The sequence below is a fragment of the Salvelinus alpinus genome, chromosome 10, assembly GCF_045679555.1.
Source record: "Salvelinus alpinus chromosome 10, SLU_Salpinus.1, whole genome shotgun sequence".
Lineage (NCBI taxonomy): Eukaryota > Metazoa > Chordata > Actinopteri > Salmoniformes > Salmonidae > Salvelinus > Salvelinus alpinus.
This window is the reverse complement of record NC_092095.1, coordinates 69446964-69462627: the sequence shown is the minus strand read 5'-3', so window position 1 is coordinate 69462627 and position 15664 is coordinate 69446964. Positions and strand designations below refer to the sequence as shown.

General features: G+C 45.4%; 2 protein-coding genes across 2 annotated transcripts in view; one reads left to right on the top strand and one right to left on the bottom strand.

Annotated features, from left to right (window-relative positions):
* The window catches only part of LOC139532750 (coiled-coil domain-containing protein 81-like), a 39358-nt gene extending 25299 nt beyond the window's left edge, over nt 1–14059 (bottom strand). The window contains exons 1-3 of the mRNA XM_071330751.1: nt 13079–14059; nt 12798–12859; nt 580–733 (exon numbers count right to left, since the gene is read on the bottom strand). Coding sequence (XP_071186852.1) covers nt 580–733; nt 12798–12859; nt 13079–13157 — 295 coding nt within the window. The 5' untranslated portion in view covers nt 13158–14059. The remainder of the gene's footprint in view (nt 1–579; nt 734–12797; nt 12860–13078) is intronic.
* On the top strand, nt 13988–15152 carry LOC139532751 (sperm microtubule associated protein 1-like). Its single transcript, XM_071330752.1, has 2 exons — nt 13988–14285; nt 14926–15152. Exons 1-2 carry the CDS (start codon nt 14024–14026, stop codon nt 15081–15083), a joined length of 420 nt encoding a protein of 139 aa, XP_071186853.1. The 5' UTR covers nt 13988–14023; the 3' UTR covers nt 15084–15152.
* The last annotated feature ends 512 nt before the right edge of the window (nt 15153–15664 follow it).

Genomic DNA, 15664 nt, shown 5'->3' with positions numbered 1-15664 from the left:
TGTGTTAATATGTCTATCTCTATCCCATTCCCAACATGCTCTCCACAGACAGCCATCTTAGTGTGTTAATATGTCTATCTCTATCCCATTCCCAACATGCTCTCCACAGACAGCCATCTTAGTGTGTTAATATGTCTATCTCTCAGACAGGGTTGGGAAGTTGAGCTGGACCAGTGGCACATCCCCTGCAGTGATGACGGACGGACAGACGGATGGCACAGGCACACACATAGAAATACAATGACTAGAACGGACAATGTCATTGTGATGCTCCTGCTAAAAGCAACACTTGGATTTAGACACACAGCTGTGCACTGGGTTTTCTCATTCATTCTCTTTCATCATACTGTTTCTATGGGACACATTGCTGCTATCAGCGTAACACACTGTTTCTATGGGACACATTGCTGGTATCAGTGTGTGTGTGTGTGTGTGTGTGTGTGTGTGTGTGTGTGTGTGTGTGTGTGTGTGTGTGTGTGTGTGTGTGTGTGTGTGTGTGTGTGTGTGTGTGTGTGTGTGTGTGTGTGTGTGTGTGTGTGTGTGTGTGTGTGTGTGTGTTCTTGGCCCATCGCCACTCACCTGCAGACAGCGGTTTGACCTGCTTGAGGCCGTGTGACTGGGACAGCTTCTCAGAGAGCAGGAAGATGGGTCGCTGGATCAGAACAAACTTGTTCCCTACGTCCAGCTTCTGCTGAGAGAAGGTGAAGGCTCCCAGGCCTGCGATGTAGACCCCCTGGACAGACAGACAGACAGACAGACAGACAGACAGACAGACAGACAGACAGACAGACAGACAGACAGACAGACAGACAGACAGACAGACAGACAGACAGGCAGGCAGGCAGGCAGGCAGGCAGGCAGGCAGGCAGACAGACAGACAGACAGACAGACAGACAGACAGACAGACAGACAGACAGACAGACAGACAGACAGACAGACAGACAGACAGACAGACAGACAGACAGACAGACAGACAGACAGACAGACAGACAGACAGAAACAACAAGTTGTCAACCAGTTCTCCTAGACCTGATGATGAATATAGCCGAAGGACAATCATGATAATGCCTCTATTATTTATGATATGTCATATTTACTTTCCTAATGCCTCACCTAACTTTCCTCAGAGCTGAAAGATTTCTTAATCTCACTGAAAACTGGGCAATAAGATAGTTGCTAGCTTCAAATCTATGGTACATGCAAAATAGTCCAATTTCAGAGTTTATATTCATACACTATGACCAGGAGCGTTGCCATACACTACCGTAGCTCCAGACCACCATTATCTTGTTCAACTCAATTCATTCCAATCCCAATTAAAATCCAACAGCTGTCTTTATTGGCTGACTGGCTCAGAGAGCAGCAGCGCCCTTGTCTCTGACTTATAGAAAGCAGAGAACAGAGACGGTGCCAGTTTGCTTCGCCAGGCAGCCGTTCAGTCAGTGGGCCGACGGCTTTGAGTTTGATGTCGGCATTTTAACTCCGCCTTGTAAACCTTGTTGTAATCTGATAGCCAGGGGTTGATTCTGCCTTGTTAACCTTGTTGTAATCTGATAGCCGGGGGTTGATTCTGCCTTGTAAACCTTGTTGTAATCTGATAGCCGGGGGTTGATTCTGCCTTGTAAACCTTGTTATAATCTGATAGCCAGGGGTTGATTCTGCCTTGTAAACCTTGTTGTAATCTGACAGCCAGGGGTTGATTCTGCCTTGTAAACCTTGTTGTAATCTGATAGCCGGGGGTTGATTCTGCCTTGTTAACCTTGTTGTAATCTGATAGCCGGGGGTTGATTCTGCCTTGTAAACCTTGTTGTAATCTGATAGCCGGGGGTTGATTCTGCCTTGTAAACCTTGTTGTAATCTGATAGCCAGGGGTTGATTCTGCCTTGTAAACCTTGTTGTAATCTGATAGCCAGGGGTTGATTCTGCCTTGTAAACCTTGTTGTAATCTGATAGCCAGGGGTTGATTCTGCCTTGTAAACCTTGTTGTAATCTGATAGCCAGGGGTTGATTCTGCCTTGTAAACCTTGTTGTAATCTGATAGCCAGGGGTTGATTCTGCCTTGTAAACCTTGTTATAATCTGATAGCCAGGGGTTGATTCTGCCTTGTAAACCTTGTTGTAATCTGATAGCCAGGGGTTGATTCTGCCTTGTAAACCTTGTTGTAATCTGATAGCCAGGGGTTGATTCTGCCTTGTAAACCTTGTTGTAATCTGATAGCCAGGGGTTGATTCTGCCTTGTAAACCTTGTTGTAATCTGATAGCCAGGGGTTGATTCTGCCTTGTAAACCTTGTTGTAATCTGATAGCCAGGGGTTGATTCTGCCTTGTAAACCTTGTTGTAATCTGATAGCCAGGGGTTGATTCGGCCTTGTAAACCTTGTTATAATCTGATAGCCAGGGGTTGATTCTGCCTTGTAAACCTTGTTGTAATCTGATAGCCAGGGGTTGATTCTGCCTTGTAAACCTTGTTGTAATCTGATAGCCAGGGGTTGATTCTGCCTTGTAAACCTTGTTGTAATCTGATAGCCAGGGGTTGATTCTGCCTTGTAAACCTTGTTGTAATCTAATAGCCAGGGGTTGATTCTGCCTTGTAAACCTTGTTGTAATCTGATAGCCAGGGGTTGATTCTGCCTTGTAAACCTTGTTGTAATCTGGTAGCCAGGGGTTGATTCTGCCTTGTAAACCTTGTTGTAATCTGATAGCCAGGGGTTGATTCTGCCTTGTAAACCTTGTTGTAATCTGATAGCCAGGGGTTGATTCTGCCTTGTAAACCTTGTTGTAATCTGACAGCCAGGGGTTGATTCTGCCTTGTAAACCTTGTTGTAATCTGATAGCCAGGGGTTGATTCTGCCTTGTAAACCTTGTTGTAATCTGATAGCCAGGGGTTGATTCTGCCTTGTAAACCTTGTTGTAATCTGATAGCCAGGGGTTGATTCTGCCTTGTAAACCTTGTTGTAATCTGACAGCCAGGGGTTGATTCTGCCTTGTAAACCTTGTTGTAATCTGACAGCCAGGGGTTGATTCTGCCTTGTAAACCTTGTTGTAATCTGATAGCCAGGGGTTGATTCTGCCTTGTAAACCTTGTTGTAATCTGATAGCCAGGGGTTGATTCTGCCTTGTAAACCTTGTTGTAATCTGATAGCCAGGGGTTGATTCTGCCTTGTAAACCTTGTTGTAATCTGATAGCCAGGGGTTGATTCTGCCTTGTAAACCTTGTTGTAATCTGATAGCCAGGGGTTGATTCTGCCTTGTAAACCTTGTTGTAATCTGATAGCCAGGGGTTGATTCTGCCTTGTAAACCTTGTTGTAATCTGATAGCCAGGGGTTGATTCTGCCTCGTAAACCTTGTTGTAATCTGACAGCCAGGGGTTGATTGAATTGGAAATTGAGAGGTGAGGGAGCCCTCGTTTTTGGTGACCATTCGAAAAAAAAAAGCTATTTTATTGCTATTAAAATATAGGCTGTGATAGCTGTAGGCCTAATTGATTTTTGTATTCATTTGCCCCGTAGGCTAATGCAATTCTGCTTTCATGTATTGGTATGAACATAAACACAACTGAACAGCGTGCTATTTACAGCATTTCCCCAAAATACATGTCCTGTTTTTGGCTTCAAAGACAATAATAATTGTAGACAATAACAAATGTACATTGTCATGCAGTGACAGAATGATAATTGACATAACTTCTTGCTGTAGGCCCTACTTCGTCATCATCCTCTGCCTGCATCCCTACCTGTAGCCTACCTGAACCCTACCTGTAGTCTACCTGTAGCCTACCTGATCTCTACCTGTAGTCTACCTGATCTCTACCTGTAGTCTACCTGATCCATACCTGTAGCCTACCTGATCCCTACCTGTAGCCTACCTGATCCCTACCTATATCCTACCTGATCCCTACCTGTAGTCTACCTGATCCCTACCTGTAGTCTACCTGTAGCCTACCTGATCTCTACCTGTAGTCTACCTGATCTCTACCTGGAGTCTACCTGATCCATACCTGTAGCCTACCTGATCCCTACCTGTAGCCTACCTGATCCATACCTGTAGCCTACCTGATCCCTACCTGTAGCCTACCTGATCCCTACCTATATCCTACCTGATCCCTACCTGTAGTCTACCTGATCCCTACCTGTAGTCTACCTGTAGCCTACCTGATCTCTACCTGTAGTCTACCTGATCTCTACCTGATCTCTACCTGATCCCTACCTGTAGTCTACCTGATCCCTACCTGTAGTCTACCTGATCCCTACCTGTAGCCTACCTGATCCCTACCTGTAGCCTACCTGATCCCTACCTTTATCCTACCTGATCCCTACCTGTAGTCTACCTGATCCCTACCTGTAGTCTACCTGTAGCCTACCTGATCTCTACCTGTAGTCTACCTGATCTCTACCTGGAGTCTACCTGATCCATACCTGTAGCCTACCTGATCCCTACCTGTAGCCTACCTGATCCATACCTGTAGCCTACCTGATCCCTACCTGTAGCCTACCTGATCCCTACCTATATCCTACCTGATCCCTACCTGTAGTCTACCTGATCCCTACCTGTAGTCTACCTGTAGCCTACCTGATCTCTACCTGTAGTCTACCTGATCTCTACCTGATCTCTACCTGATCCCTACCTGTAGTCTACCTGATCCCTACCTGTAGTCTACCTGATCCCTACCTGTAGCCTACCTGATCCCTACCTGTAGTCTACCTGAACCCTACCTGTAGTCTACATGATCCCTACCTGTAGTCTACCTGATCTCTACCTGTAGCCTACCTGATCCCTACCTGTAGACTACCTGATCCCTACCTATTATCTACCTGATCCCTACCTGTAGTCTACCTGATCCCTACCTGTAGCCTACCTGATCCCTACCTATATCCTACCTGAACCCTACCTGTATCCTACCTGATCTCTACCTGTAGCCTACCTGATCCCTACCTATATCCTACCTGATCCCTACCTGTAGTCTACCTGATCCCTACCTGTAGTCTACCTGTAGCCTACCTGATCTCTACCTGTAGTCTACCTGATCTCTACCTGGAGTCTACCTGATCCATACCTGCAGTCTACCTGATCCCTACCTGTAGTCTACCTGATCTCTACCTGTAGTCTACCTGATCCCTACCTGTAGTCTACCTGATCTCTACGTGTAGCCTACCTGATCTCTACCTGTAGCCTACCTGATCCCTACCTGTATCCTACCTGATCCCTACCTATATCTTACCTGATCCATACCTGCATCCTACCTGATCCCTCCCTGTAGTCTACCTGATCCCTACCTATATCCTACCTGAACCCTACCTGTATCCTACCTGATCTCTACCTGTAGCCTACCTGATCCCTACCTGTAGCCTACCTGAATCCCTACCTATATCCTACATGATCCCTACCTGATCCCTACCTGTATCCTAGCTGATCCATACCTGTAGGCTACCTGATCCCTACCTGTATCCTGCCTGATATCTACCTGTAGCCTACCTGATCCCTACCTGTATCCTACCTGATCCATACCTGTAGCCTACCTGATCCATACCTGTAGCCTACCTGATCCCTACCTGTAGCCTACCTGATCCCTACCTGTAGTCTACCTGATCCCTACCTGTAGCCTACCTGATCTCTACCTGATCCCTACCTGATCCCTACCTGATCCCTACCTGTAGCCTACCTGATCCCTACCTGTAGCCTACCTGATCCATACCTGTAGTCTACCTGATCCCTACCTGTAGTCTACCTGATCCCTACCTGTAGGCTACCTGATCCCTACCTGTAGTCTACCTGGTCCCTACCTGTAGCCTACCTGATCCCTACCTGTAGCCTACCTGATCTCTACCTGTAGCCTACCTGATCCCTACCTGTAGTCTACCTGATCCCTACCTGTAGCCTACCTGATCCCTACCTGTAGCCTACCTGATCCCTACCTGTAGTCTACCTGATCCCTACCTGTAGTCTACCTGATCCCTACCTGTAGTCTACCTGATCCCTACCTGTATCCTACCTGATCCCTACCTGTAGCCTACCTGATCCCTACCTGTAGTCTACCTGATCCCTACCTGTAGTCTACCTGATCCCTACCTGTAGCCTACCTGATCCCTACCTGTAGTCTACCTGATCCCTACCTGTATCCTACCTGATCCCTACCTGTAGTCTACCTGATCCCTACCTGTAGTCTACCTGATCCCTACCTGTAGTCTACCTGATCCCTACCTGTAGTCTACCTGCCTTTGAAATAAACAACCATGCATTTCCATCTCTCACTATCAATCTTGCTTGTCCACCTTCCTCAGTTAAAATTAGATTTTTTTACAGATCTATCTGCTGGCAAAACGTCATTAAACATTGCTAAGTTATTTAGCTATAGTGTGGAATATAATAATATATAATAATCACACAGATAATCCACCTGCGTAGGTAACATAATAGTTCACCAGGGAAATGTTGCAATCAATATTCTCGGAGCCACATCGTTTGTTGATACAATGCTTCAATATTCGCAGAATGTTTCCCTTCCATGGCGATGAAAGGAAATGCACAAATGAACTGGCATGGTACACTGTAGGCTTACGAGCCGTTCGACAAGGGTGGCTTCATACAGCCTATAGCAGGGGCGTCTGCAACCTTTTTCATGTGGAGTGCCAATTTACAATTCATCCTACCATTTCTAAAGATATGCGTACCAGTTATGACTTTCATATACGCATTGTAGGACACCTAACTGTGCCCACACATCTCTAACTGGCCACAAACTAAATAATTATATACAGTGCATTCAGAAGGTATAAAGACCCCTTGACTTATTCCACATTATGTTACGTTACAGCCTTATTCTAAAATGTACCCAAAATACCCCATAATGACAAAGCAAAAACAGGTTTAAATAATACAACTGAAATATTACATTTACATAAATATTCAGACCCTTTACTCAGTACTTTGTTGAAGCACCTTTGGCAGCGATTACAGCCTCGAGCCTTCCTGGGTATGACACTACAAGCTTGGCCCACCTGTATTTGGGGAGTTTCTCCCATTCTTCTCTGCAGATCCTCTCAAGCTCTGTCAGGTTCGATGGTGAGCATCACTGGACAGCTATTTTCAGGTCTATCCAGAGATTTTTTCGATCGGGTTCAAGTCCGGGCTCTGGCTGGGCCTCTTAAGGACATTCAGACACTTGTCCTGAAGCCACTCCTGCATTCTCTTGGCTGTGTGCTTAGGGTCCTACTTCGTCATCATCCTCTACCTGCATCCCTACCTGTTCCCTGCATCCTTACCTGATCCCTACCTGTAGTCTACCTGATCCCTACCTGTAGTCTACCTGATCCCTACCTGTAGCCTACCTGATCCCTACCTGTAGTCTACCTGAACCCTACCTGTAGTCTACATGATCCCTACCTGTAGTCTACCTGATCTCTACCTGTAGCCTACCTGATCCCTACCTGTAGACTACCTGATCCCTACCTATTATCTACCTGATCCCTACCTGTAGTCTACCTGATCCCTACCTGTAGCCTACCTGATCCCTACCTATATCCTACCTGAACCCTACCTGTATCCTACCTGATCTCTACCTGTAGCCTACCTGATCCCTACCTGCAGTCTACCTGATCCCTACCTGTAGTCTACCTGATCTCTACCTGTAGTCTACCTGATCCCTACCTGTAGTCTACCTGATCTCTACCTGTAGCCTACCTGATCTCTACCTGTAGCCTACCTGATCCCTACCTGTATCCTACCTGATCCCTACCTATATCTTACCTGATCCATACCTGCATCCTACCTGATCCCTCCCTGTAGTCTACCTGATCCCTACCTATATCCTACCTGAACCCTACCTGTATCCTACCTGATCTCTACCTGTAGCCTACCTGATCCCTACCTGTAGCCTACCTGATCCCTACCTATATCCTACATGATCCCTACCTGATCCCTACCTGTATCCTAGCTGATCCATACCTGTAGGCTACCTGATCCCTACCTGTATCCTGCCTGATCCCTACCTGTAGCCTACCTGATCCCTACCTGTATCCTACCTGATCCATACCTGTAGCCTACCTGATCCATACCTGTAGCCTACCTGATCCCTACCTGTAGCCTACCTGATCCCTACCTGTAGCCTACCTGATCCCTACCTGTATCCTACCTGATCCCTACCTGTATCCTACCTGATCCCTACCTGTAGTCTACCTGATCCCTACCTGTAGTCTACCTGATCCCTACCTGTAGTCTACCTGATCCCTACCTGTAGTCTACCTGATCCCTACCTGTAGTCTACCTGATCCCTACCTGTATCCTACCTGATCCATACCTGTAGCCTACCTGATCCATACCTGTAGCCTACCTGATCCCTACCTGTAGCCTACCTGATCCCTACCTGTAGCCTACCTGATCCCTACCTGTATCCTACCTGATCCCTACCTGTATCCTACCTGATCCCTACCTGTAGTCTACCTGATCCCTACCTGTAGTCTACCTGATCCCTACCTGTAGTCTACCTGATCCCTACCTGTAGTCTACCTGATCCCTACCTGTATCCTACCTGATCCCTACCTGTAGTCTACCTGATCCCTACCTGTAGTCTACCTGATCCCTACCTGTAGTCTACCTGATCCCTACCTGTAGTCTACCTGCCTTTGAAATAAACAACCATGCATTTCCATCTCTCACTATCAATCTTGCTTGTCCACCTTCCTCAGTTAAAATTAGATTTTTTTACAGATCTATCTGCTGGCAAAACGTCATTAAACATTGCTAAGTTATTTAGCTATAGTGTGGAATATAATAATATATAATAATCACACAGATAATCCACCTGCGTAGGTAACATAATAGTTCACCAGGGAAATGTTGCAATCAATATTCTCGGAGCCACATCGTTTGTTGATACAATGCTTCAATATTCGCAGAATGTTTCCCTTCCATGGCGATGAAAGGAAATGCACAAATGAACTGGCATGGTACACTGTAGGCTTACGAGCCGTTCGACAAGGGTGGCTTCATACAGCCTATAGCAGGGGCGTCTGCAACCTTTTTCATGTGGAGTGCCAATTTACAATTCATCCTACCATTTCTAAAGATATGCGTACCAGTTATGACTTTCATATACGCATTGTAGGACACCTAACTGTGCCCACACATCTCTAACTGGCCACAAACTAAATAATTATATACAGTGCATTCAGAAGGTATAAAGACCCCTTGACTTATTCCACATTATGTTACGTTACAGCCTTATTCTAAAATGTACCCAAAATACCCCATAATGACAAAGCAAAAACAGGTTTAAATAATACAACTGAAATATTACATTTACATAAATATTCAGACCCTTTACTCAGTACTTTGTTGAAGCACCTTTGGCAGCGATTACAGCCTCGAGCCTTCCTGGGTATGACACTACAAGCTTGGCCCACCTGTATTTGGGGAGTTTCTCCCATTCTTCTCTGCAGATCCTCTCAAGCGCTGTCAGGTTGGATGGGGAGCATCACTGGACAGCTATTTTCAGGTCTCTTCAGAGATGTTCGATCGGGTTCAAGTCCGGGCTCTGGCTGGGCCTCTTAAGGACATTCAGACACTTGTCCCGAAGCCACTCCTGCATTCTCTTGGCTGTGTGCTTAGGGTCGTTGTCCTGTTGGAAGGTGAATCTTCGCCCCAGTCTGAGGTCCTGAGCACTCTGGAGCAGGTTTTCATCAAGGTTCTTTCTGTACTTGCTCCTTTCATCTTTCCCTCGATCCTGACTAGTCTAACAGTCCTTGCCGCTGAAAAACATACCCACAGCATGATGCTGCCACCACCATGCTTCACTGTAGGGATGGTGCCAGGCATCCTCCAGACGTGATGCTTGGCATTCAGGCCAAAGAGTTGTATCTTGGTTTCATCAGACCAGAGAATCTTGTTTCTCATGGTCTGAGTATTCCTTTAGGTGCCTTTTGGCAAACTCCAAGCAGGCTGCCATGTGCCTTTTACTGAGGAGTGGCTTTCATCTGGCCACTCTACCATAAAGGCCAGATTGGTGGAGTGCTGCAGAGATGGTTGTCCTTCTGGAAGGTTCTCCCATCTCCACAGAGGAACTCTGGAGCTCTGTCAAAGTGACCATCGGGTTCTTGGTCACCTCCCTGACCAAGGCCCTTCTCCCCCGATTGCTCAGCTTGGCCGGGCGACCAGTGATCTTGGGGACCTTCAATGCTGCAGAAATGTTTTGGTACCCTTCCGCAGATCTGTGCCTCAACACAATTCTGTCTCGGAGCTCTATGGACAATTCCTTCAATCTCATGGCTTGGTTTTTGCTCTGACATGCACTGTCAACTGTGGGACCTTATATAGACAGGTGTGTGCCTTTCCAAATCATGTCTAATCAATGAAATTTATCACAGGTGGACTCCAATAAAGTTGTAGAAACATTTCAAGGATGATCAATCGAAAGAGGATGCACCTGAGCTCAATTTCAAGTCTCATAGCAAAGGGTCTGAATACTTATGTAGGTAAGGTATTTCTGTTTTTTATTTGTATTCATTTGTGAAAATATCAACAAAACATTTTTTTTTAAATCCATTTTAGATAAAGGCTGTAACGTAACAAAATGTGTAAAAAGCGAAGGTGTCTAAATGCTTTCCGAATGCCCTGTAGCTGTCACGTTCTGACCATAGTTCTCAAACTACGCTGCGTCTTGGTCCGATCCCTGCTACACCTCCTCTTCAGACGAAGAGGAGGAAGGCTGCCGTTACAGTAGCTGACTACTAGACAGAGGCACTATCCATTCAGCACCGCGTCACGGAGCTCCACTATTCCTGCACCGAGGCGTTGTCCATTCAGCACCGCGTCACGGAGCTCCACTATTCCTGCACCGAGGCGCTGTCCATTCAGCACCGCGTCACGGAGCTCCACTATTCCTGCACCGAGGCGCTGTCCATTCAGAGGTGCTGAATCACGGGCGTGGCTTTAGCGCCCTTTCAAAAGTAGATTTTCCTTTTGTATTTCGTGATATTCGTCATTCTTTAGTCAAGTTTTTTTTATCTTCATGCGTCCTTGTCGATTGTAGGCCAAAGTAAGTCTGATGTAGGCTATGCCTTTTATTTCAATGCATGTGTAGGATTTATCTGGCATCATTTGCATTCGCAGTCAGCTGTTTTATGCATCGGTTACTCAAGCAATCAAAAGCTCTTTTTACATCAGCAGATGTCACAAAGTGCTTATACAGAAACCCAGCCTAAAACCCCAAACAGCAAGCAATGCAGGTGTAGAAGCACGGTGGCTAGGAAAAACTCCCTAGAAAGGCAGGAACCTAGGAAGAAACCTAGAGAGGAACCAGGCTCTGAGGGGTGGCCAGTCCTCTTCTGGCTGTGCCGAATGGAGATCATAAGAGTACATGGCCATTAAGGCCAGATCGTTTCACACTGATGCCAGCGTTTGATGTCGGGCCTTGTGACTTGATAGCATGTATTATGCATCTATTTCATGTTCACTGTATGTACCGTTCCACAAGTAAACTAGTCAATTTATGACGAGGTTGAGTAGTGGTTGACATTGTAGCCAGTGGTGTAAAGTACTTAAATAAAAATACTTTAAAATACAACTTAAGTCGTTTTTGGGGTAGCTGTACTTTACTTTTCTATTTATATTTTTGACAACTTTTACTTTTAGTCCACTGCATTCCCAAAGAAGATAATGTACTTTTTACTCCATACATTTTCCCTGGACAACCAAAAGTACTCGTTACATTTCGAATGCTCACCAGGACAGATTTCTTTTCCAATTCACACAGTTATCAACAGAACATCCCTGGTCATCCCTACTGCCTCTGATCTGGTGGACTCTCTAAACAGAGAACATCCCTGGTCATCCCTACTGCCTCTGATCTGGTGGACTCTCTAAACAGATAACATCCCTGGTCCTCCCTACTGCCTCTGATCTGGTGGACTCTCTAAACAGAGAACATCCCTGGTCCTCCCTACTGCCTCTGATCTGGTGGACTCTCTAAACAGAGAACATCCCTGGTCCTCCCTACTGCCTCTGATCTGGTGGACTCTCTAAACAGAGAACATCCCTGGTCCTCCCTACTGCCTCTGATCTGGTTGACTCTCTAAACAGAGAACATCCCTGGTCCTCCCTACTGCCTCTGATCTGGTTGACTCTCTAAACAGAGAACATCCCTGGTCCTCCCTACTGCCTCTGATCTGGTTGACTCTCTAAACAGAGAACATCCCTGGTCATTCCTACTGCCTCTGATCTGGTAGACTCTCTAAACAGAGAACATCCCTGGTCATCCCTACTGCCTCTGATCTGGCGAACTCACTAAACACAAATGCTTCGTTTGTAAATGATATCTGAGGTTTGGAGTTTGCCTCTGTCTGTCCGTGAAAACAATCAAACAAGATAATGGTGGCATCTGGTTTGCTTAAAATAAGGAATGGATAATGATTTATGCTTTGACTTTTGAAACTTAAGTTTATTTTTGCAATTACATTTACTTTTGATACTTAAGTATATTTAAAAGCAAATACTTTTAGACTTTTACTGGGTGACTTTCCCTTTTACTTGAGTCATTTTCTATTAAGGTATCTTTACTTTTACTCAAGTATGACAATTGGGTACTTTTTCCAGTACTGATTGTAGCCTACACGCGGTGATAATTAATGCCTGATGTCATTTTGTTTGATTTTGCTCTTCATCCAATAGCATTTTATAGTTATTGTGTAAAAATTGAATAAATGAGCTTCAACCTCCTAAAAACATCCTCCTTTGCTATACCCTCGGTTCAGCTGAACTGACTGACCACTGACTATGGCAATATCGACTTTCTAAAGTGCTCTCACCCTTTGCAAGGTCATCTGTCGCTCCACGAAAGATGACACGTTCGACCAAATGCTGTCAATGTCTGAAATAAAGGGGAAGATTTTCAGAACAATTTTCAGAAAAAAAAAATTGCTTATATAGCTAAATGCTTTAAAAAAAATGACATGCACACCTTGATTCTAAATTGTGCAAAGTTTTCAAACAAATGCGCATAGCCTAGGTGTTTTTACGATGCAGCAAGGTGGGCTATATCTTTTCTACTGTACAATAAAATAGGCTAGAAAGTGTGTCCTGTCCTGACCGTTTTCTGAGAGCTGAGAGAGGGTTGGAAAGGACTTCCTCTCCGCCTCCGACACCACGGACAGCAAGTCGGTCATCATGACAATTAGAGCAAAAGATCTTTAAAAAAGAAAAGAAACCCAGAGTTGTTTCAACTCAATCCACGGACTTCCAGATTCGGCTCAATTCACCGATTTCCAGATTCTCTCCCGACTTCCAGATTCTCCCCCGCCGATAGCCCATTACAGTGCGTCTCCTCGGGTGATAAATCTCGATGGGAAATGCACCCGGGCGCGCAACTCCAACACTGACCTTGTTGCTACGAGCAACGTCACAATAGCCACTTGCACCCCCCGCAACGACAGGCGCTGGGGCCAAAGTTTAGCCCTGCAGATTAGAAACTCCGTTTATTTTAACTTTAGCATGTCTTCTAAAAGCAAATAGGCCTGTATAATGACTTTAAGGATCCCTTCCGAGTTGAATCCAGATAGCTCATGTCATGAAAATTGTCACTGTGTTTCTGAGACGGATTTAATCTAGAATGGTAGATGAGCAATTGTGCATTGGCAACCCTCCTGTGAAGCAATTTTCACTGCCCCCAGCTATATCTGCTGAAACGTAATAAAGACGTACATTTGCGTCATTCAGCAGGCTTTTGAAGTAAAGTGTAAACGAGCACATTGGCAGGTGCACAACTGACCGGGGAGTGAGTGTTGATTTTACGTGCTTTTGCTGTGATTGTTCATGTGAGTGTTTTTGGCTATTCGTGTCCCTCCATACATTTTTGGAATTTGGGTCATAAGTATAATAACACACACTGCACAGTTAGGCCCGAATCTGACCCGCTTTTTAAATAGTTTTATTTTAGTAGCCAAGTCTCATTTTAAAAGGCTCTGTGCCTAATTTGTATGTATTGAATGTGGACTGATTTGATATATTTTGTAATTTCAGAGTTGCATTGCCTAAAATGAATCACTCCGGGCCTGAGAAGCGCGAGCAGAAGTTCGTGCTCGACTGCATCGCTGTCAGTTCGGTTGCGCTCGGGTATGAACACATGCGCCCCCGGCTCTGGTCGGTGCTCCCCGGGTACGACGCACGCAATGACCCCCACGCTGCGCGCTACACGACCATCCCGTCCGTGCAGAGGGTCCCACAGAAGACCGAGAACAAGGAACTGAAGAGCGCCGCTGCCCAAAAGTCCCTAGACCTGAGGAACACTTCCGGAGCAGGTAGGCTATTCTATTATATTCTATTATATTCTAGGATATTCTATTCTATTATATAAACTGTTCTATTCTATTGGCTGTTCTATTCTATTATTATTTTTATTTGCATTAAATGGGATTCATAATATGTCCCGTTTGACATCAAATTAGGTCCACAGAATCAGAGAAATAAGTTTACATTTACATTGTATATTTTGGTCATTTAGCAGATTTATCCACAGCTACTTTTTATACAGGTTGTGGCTTTTCTTGCCACCAGGGGGATATAATCAATGCAAGCCATCGCTTTGACCTATCGAAATAAGGATGGGGGAGATAGGCCTATAGGCTATGTGAAGTGACAAACAGTTGGAGGAGACTGAAGAATAGGCTACAGTTATATTCTGAAGAAACTATTCTTTACCCTGCTGACATGCTCTTCTATTATATTCAATAAATCAAGGTACTTTTATTTAGCAGTAGGTCTACATGGGATTCACAATCTATACAGCTTTTACATCAGTAGGTCTACATGGGATTCATAATCTATACAGCTTTTACATCAGTAGGCCTACATGGGATTCATAATCTATACAGGTTTTACATCATCACCATCATTGCTCAGAGTCACTGGTACAGGCTATCTTGTCTCTGCACCGGACAGGTCACTCTCGAGAGCAGGTGAGCAACCACAGTGGTCTCATGTCGGACATCAAGCCGCTGATAGGCTACAACGGGCGGTTTGGGTTTCGGCGCAACACGCCCAACCTCCGGCGGAACCCGTCCAGCTTTGGAGAGGTGAGCACGTTCCAACTCCATTGAGTCCAGCGACCGAAAAGGCATCATCATCATTATGACGTTCCAATGAGCAACAATAAATGCGCCCAGAATGCCTCCCTATAACTTGATGAGTCATTATTTATGCCTGTATATCTCTGCTTAACGCCTGGGTGATAATATAACAATAATAATATTCTGTTCACAGACTGCTATAGCCTACCTTCCCAGACTGCTATAGCCTACCTTCACAGACTGCTATAGCCTACCTTCACAGACTGCTGTAGCCTACCTTCACAGACTGCTATAGCCTACCTTCACAGACTGCTATAGCCTACCTTCACAGACTGCTATAGCCTACCTTCACAGACTGCTATAGCCTACCTTCACAGACTGCTATAGCCTACCTTCACAGACTGCTATAGCCTACCTTCACAGACTGCTATAGCCTACCTTCACAGACAATGGATTTCAGGTAGCACCATTGATGTACACTATATATACAAAAGTATGTGGACGAACTTGACTGGCCTGCACAGAGCCCTGACCTCAACCCCATTGACCACGTTTGAGATGAATTGGAATGCCGACTGCGAGCCAGTCCTAATCACCCAACACCAGTGCCC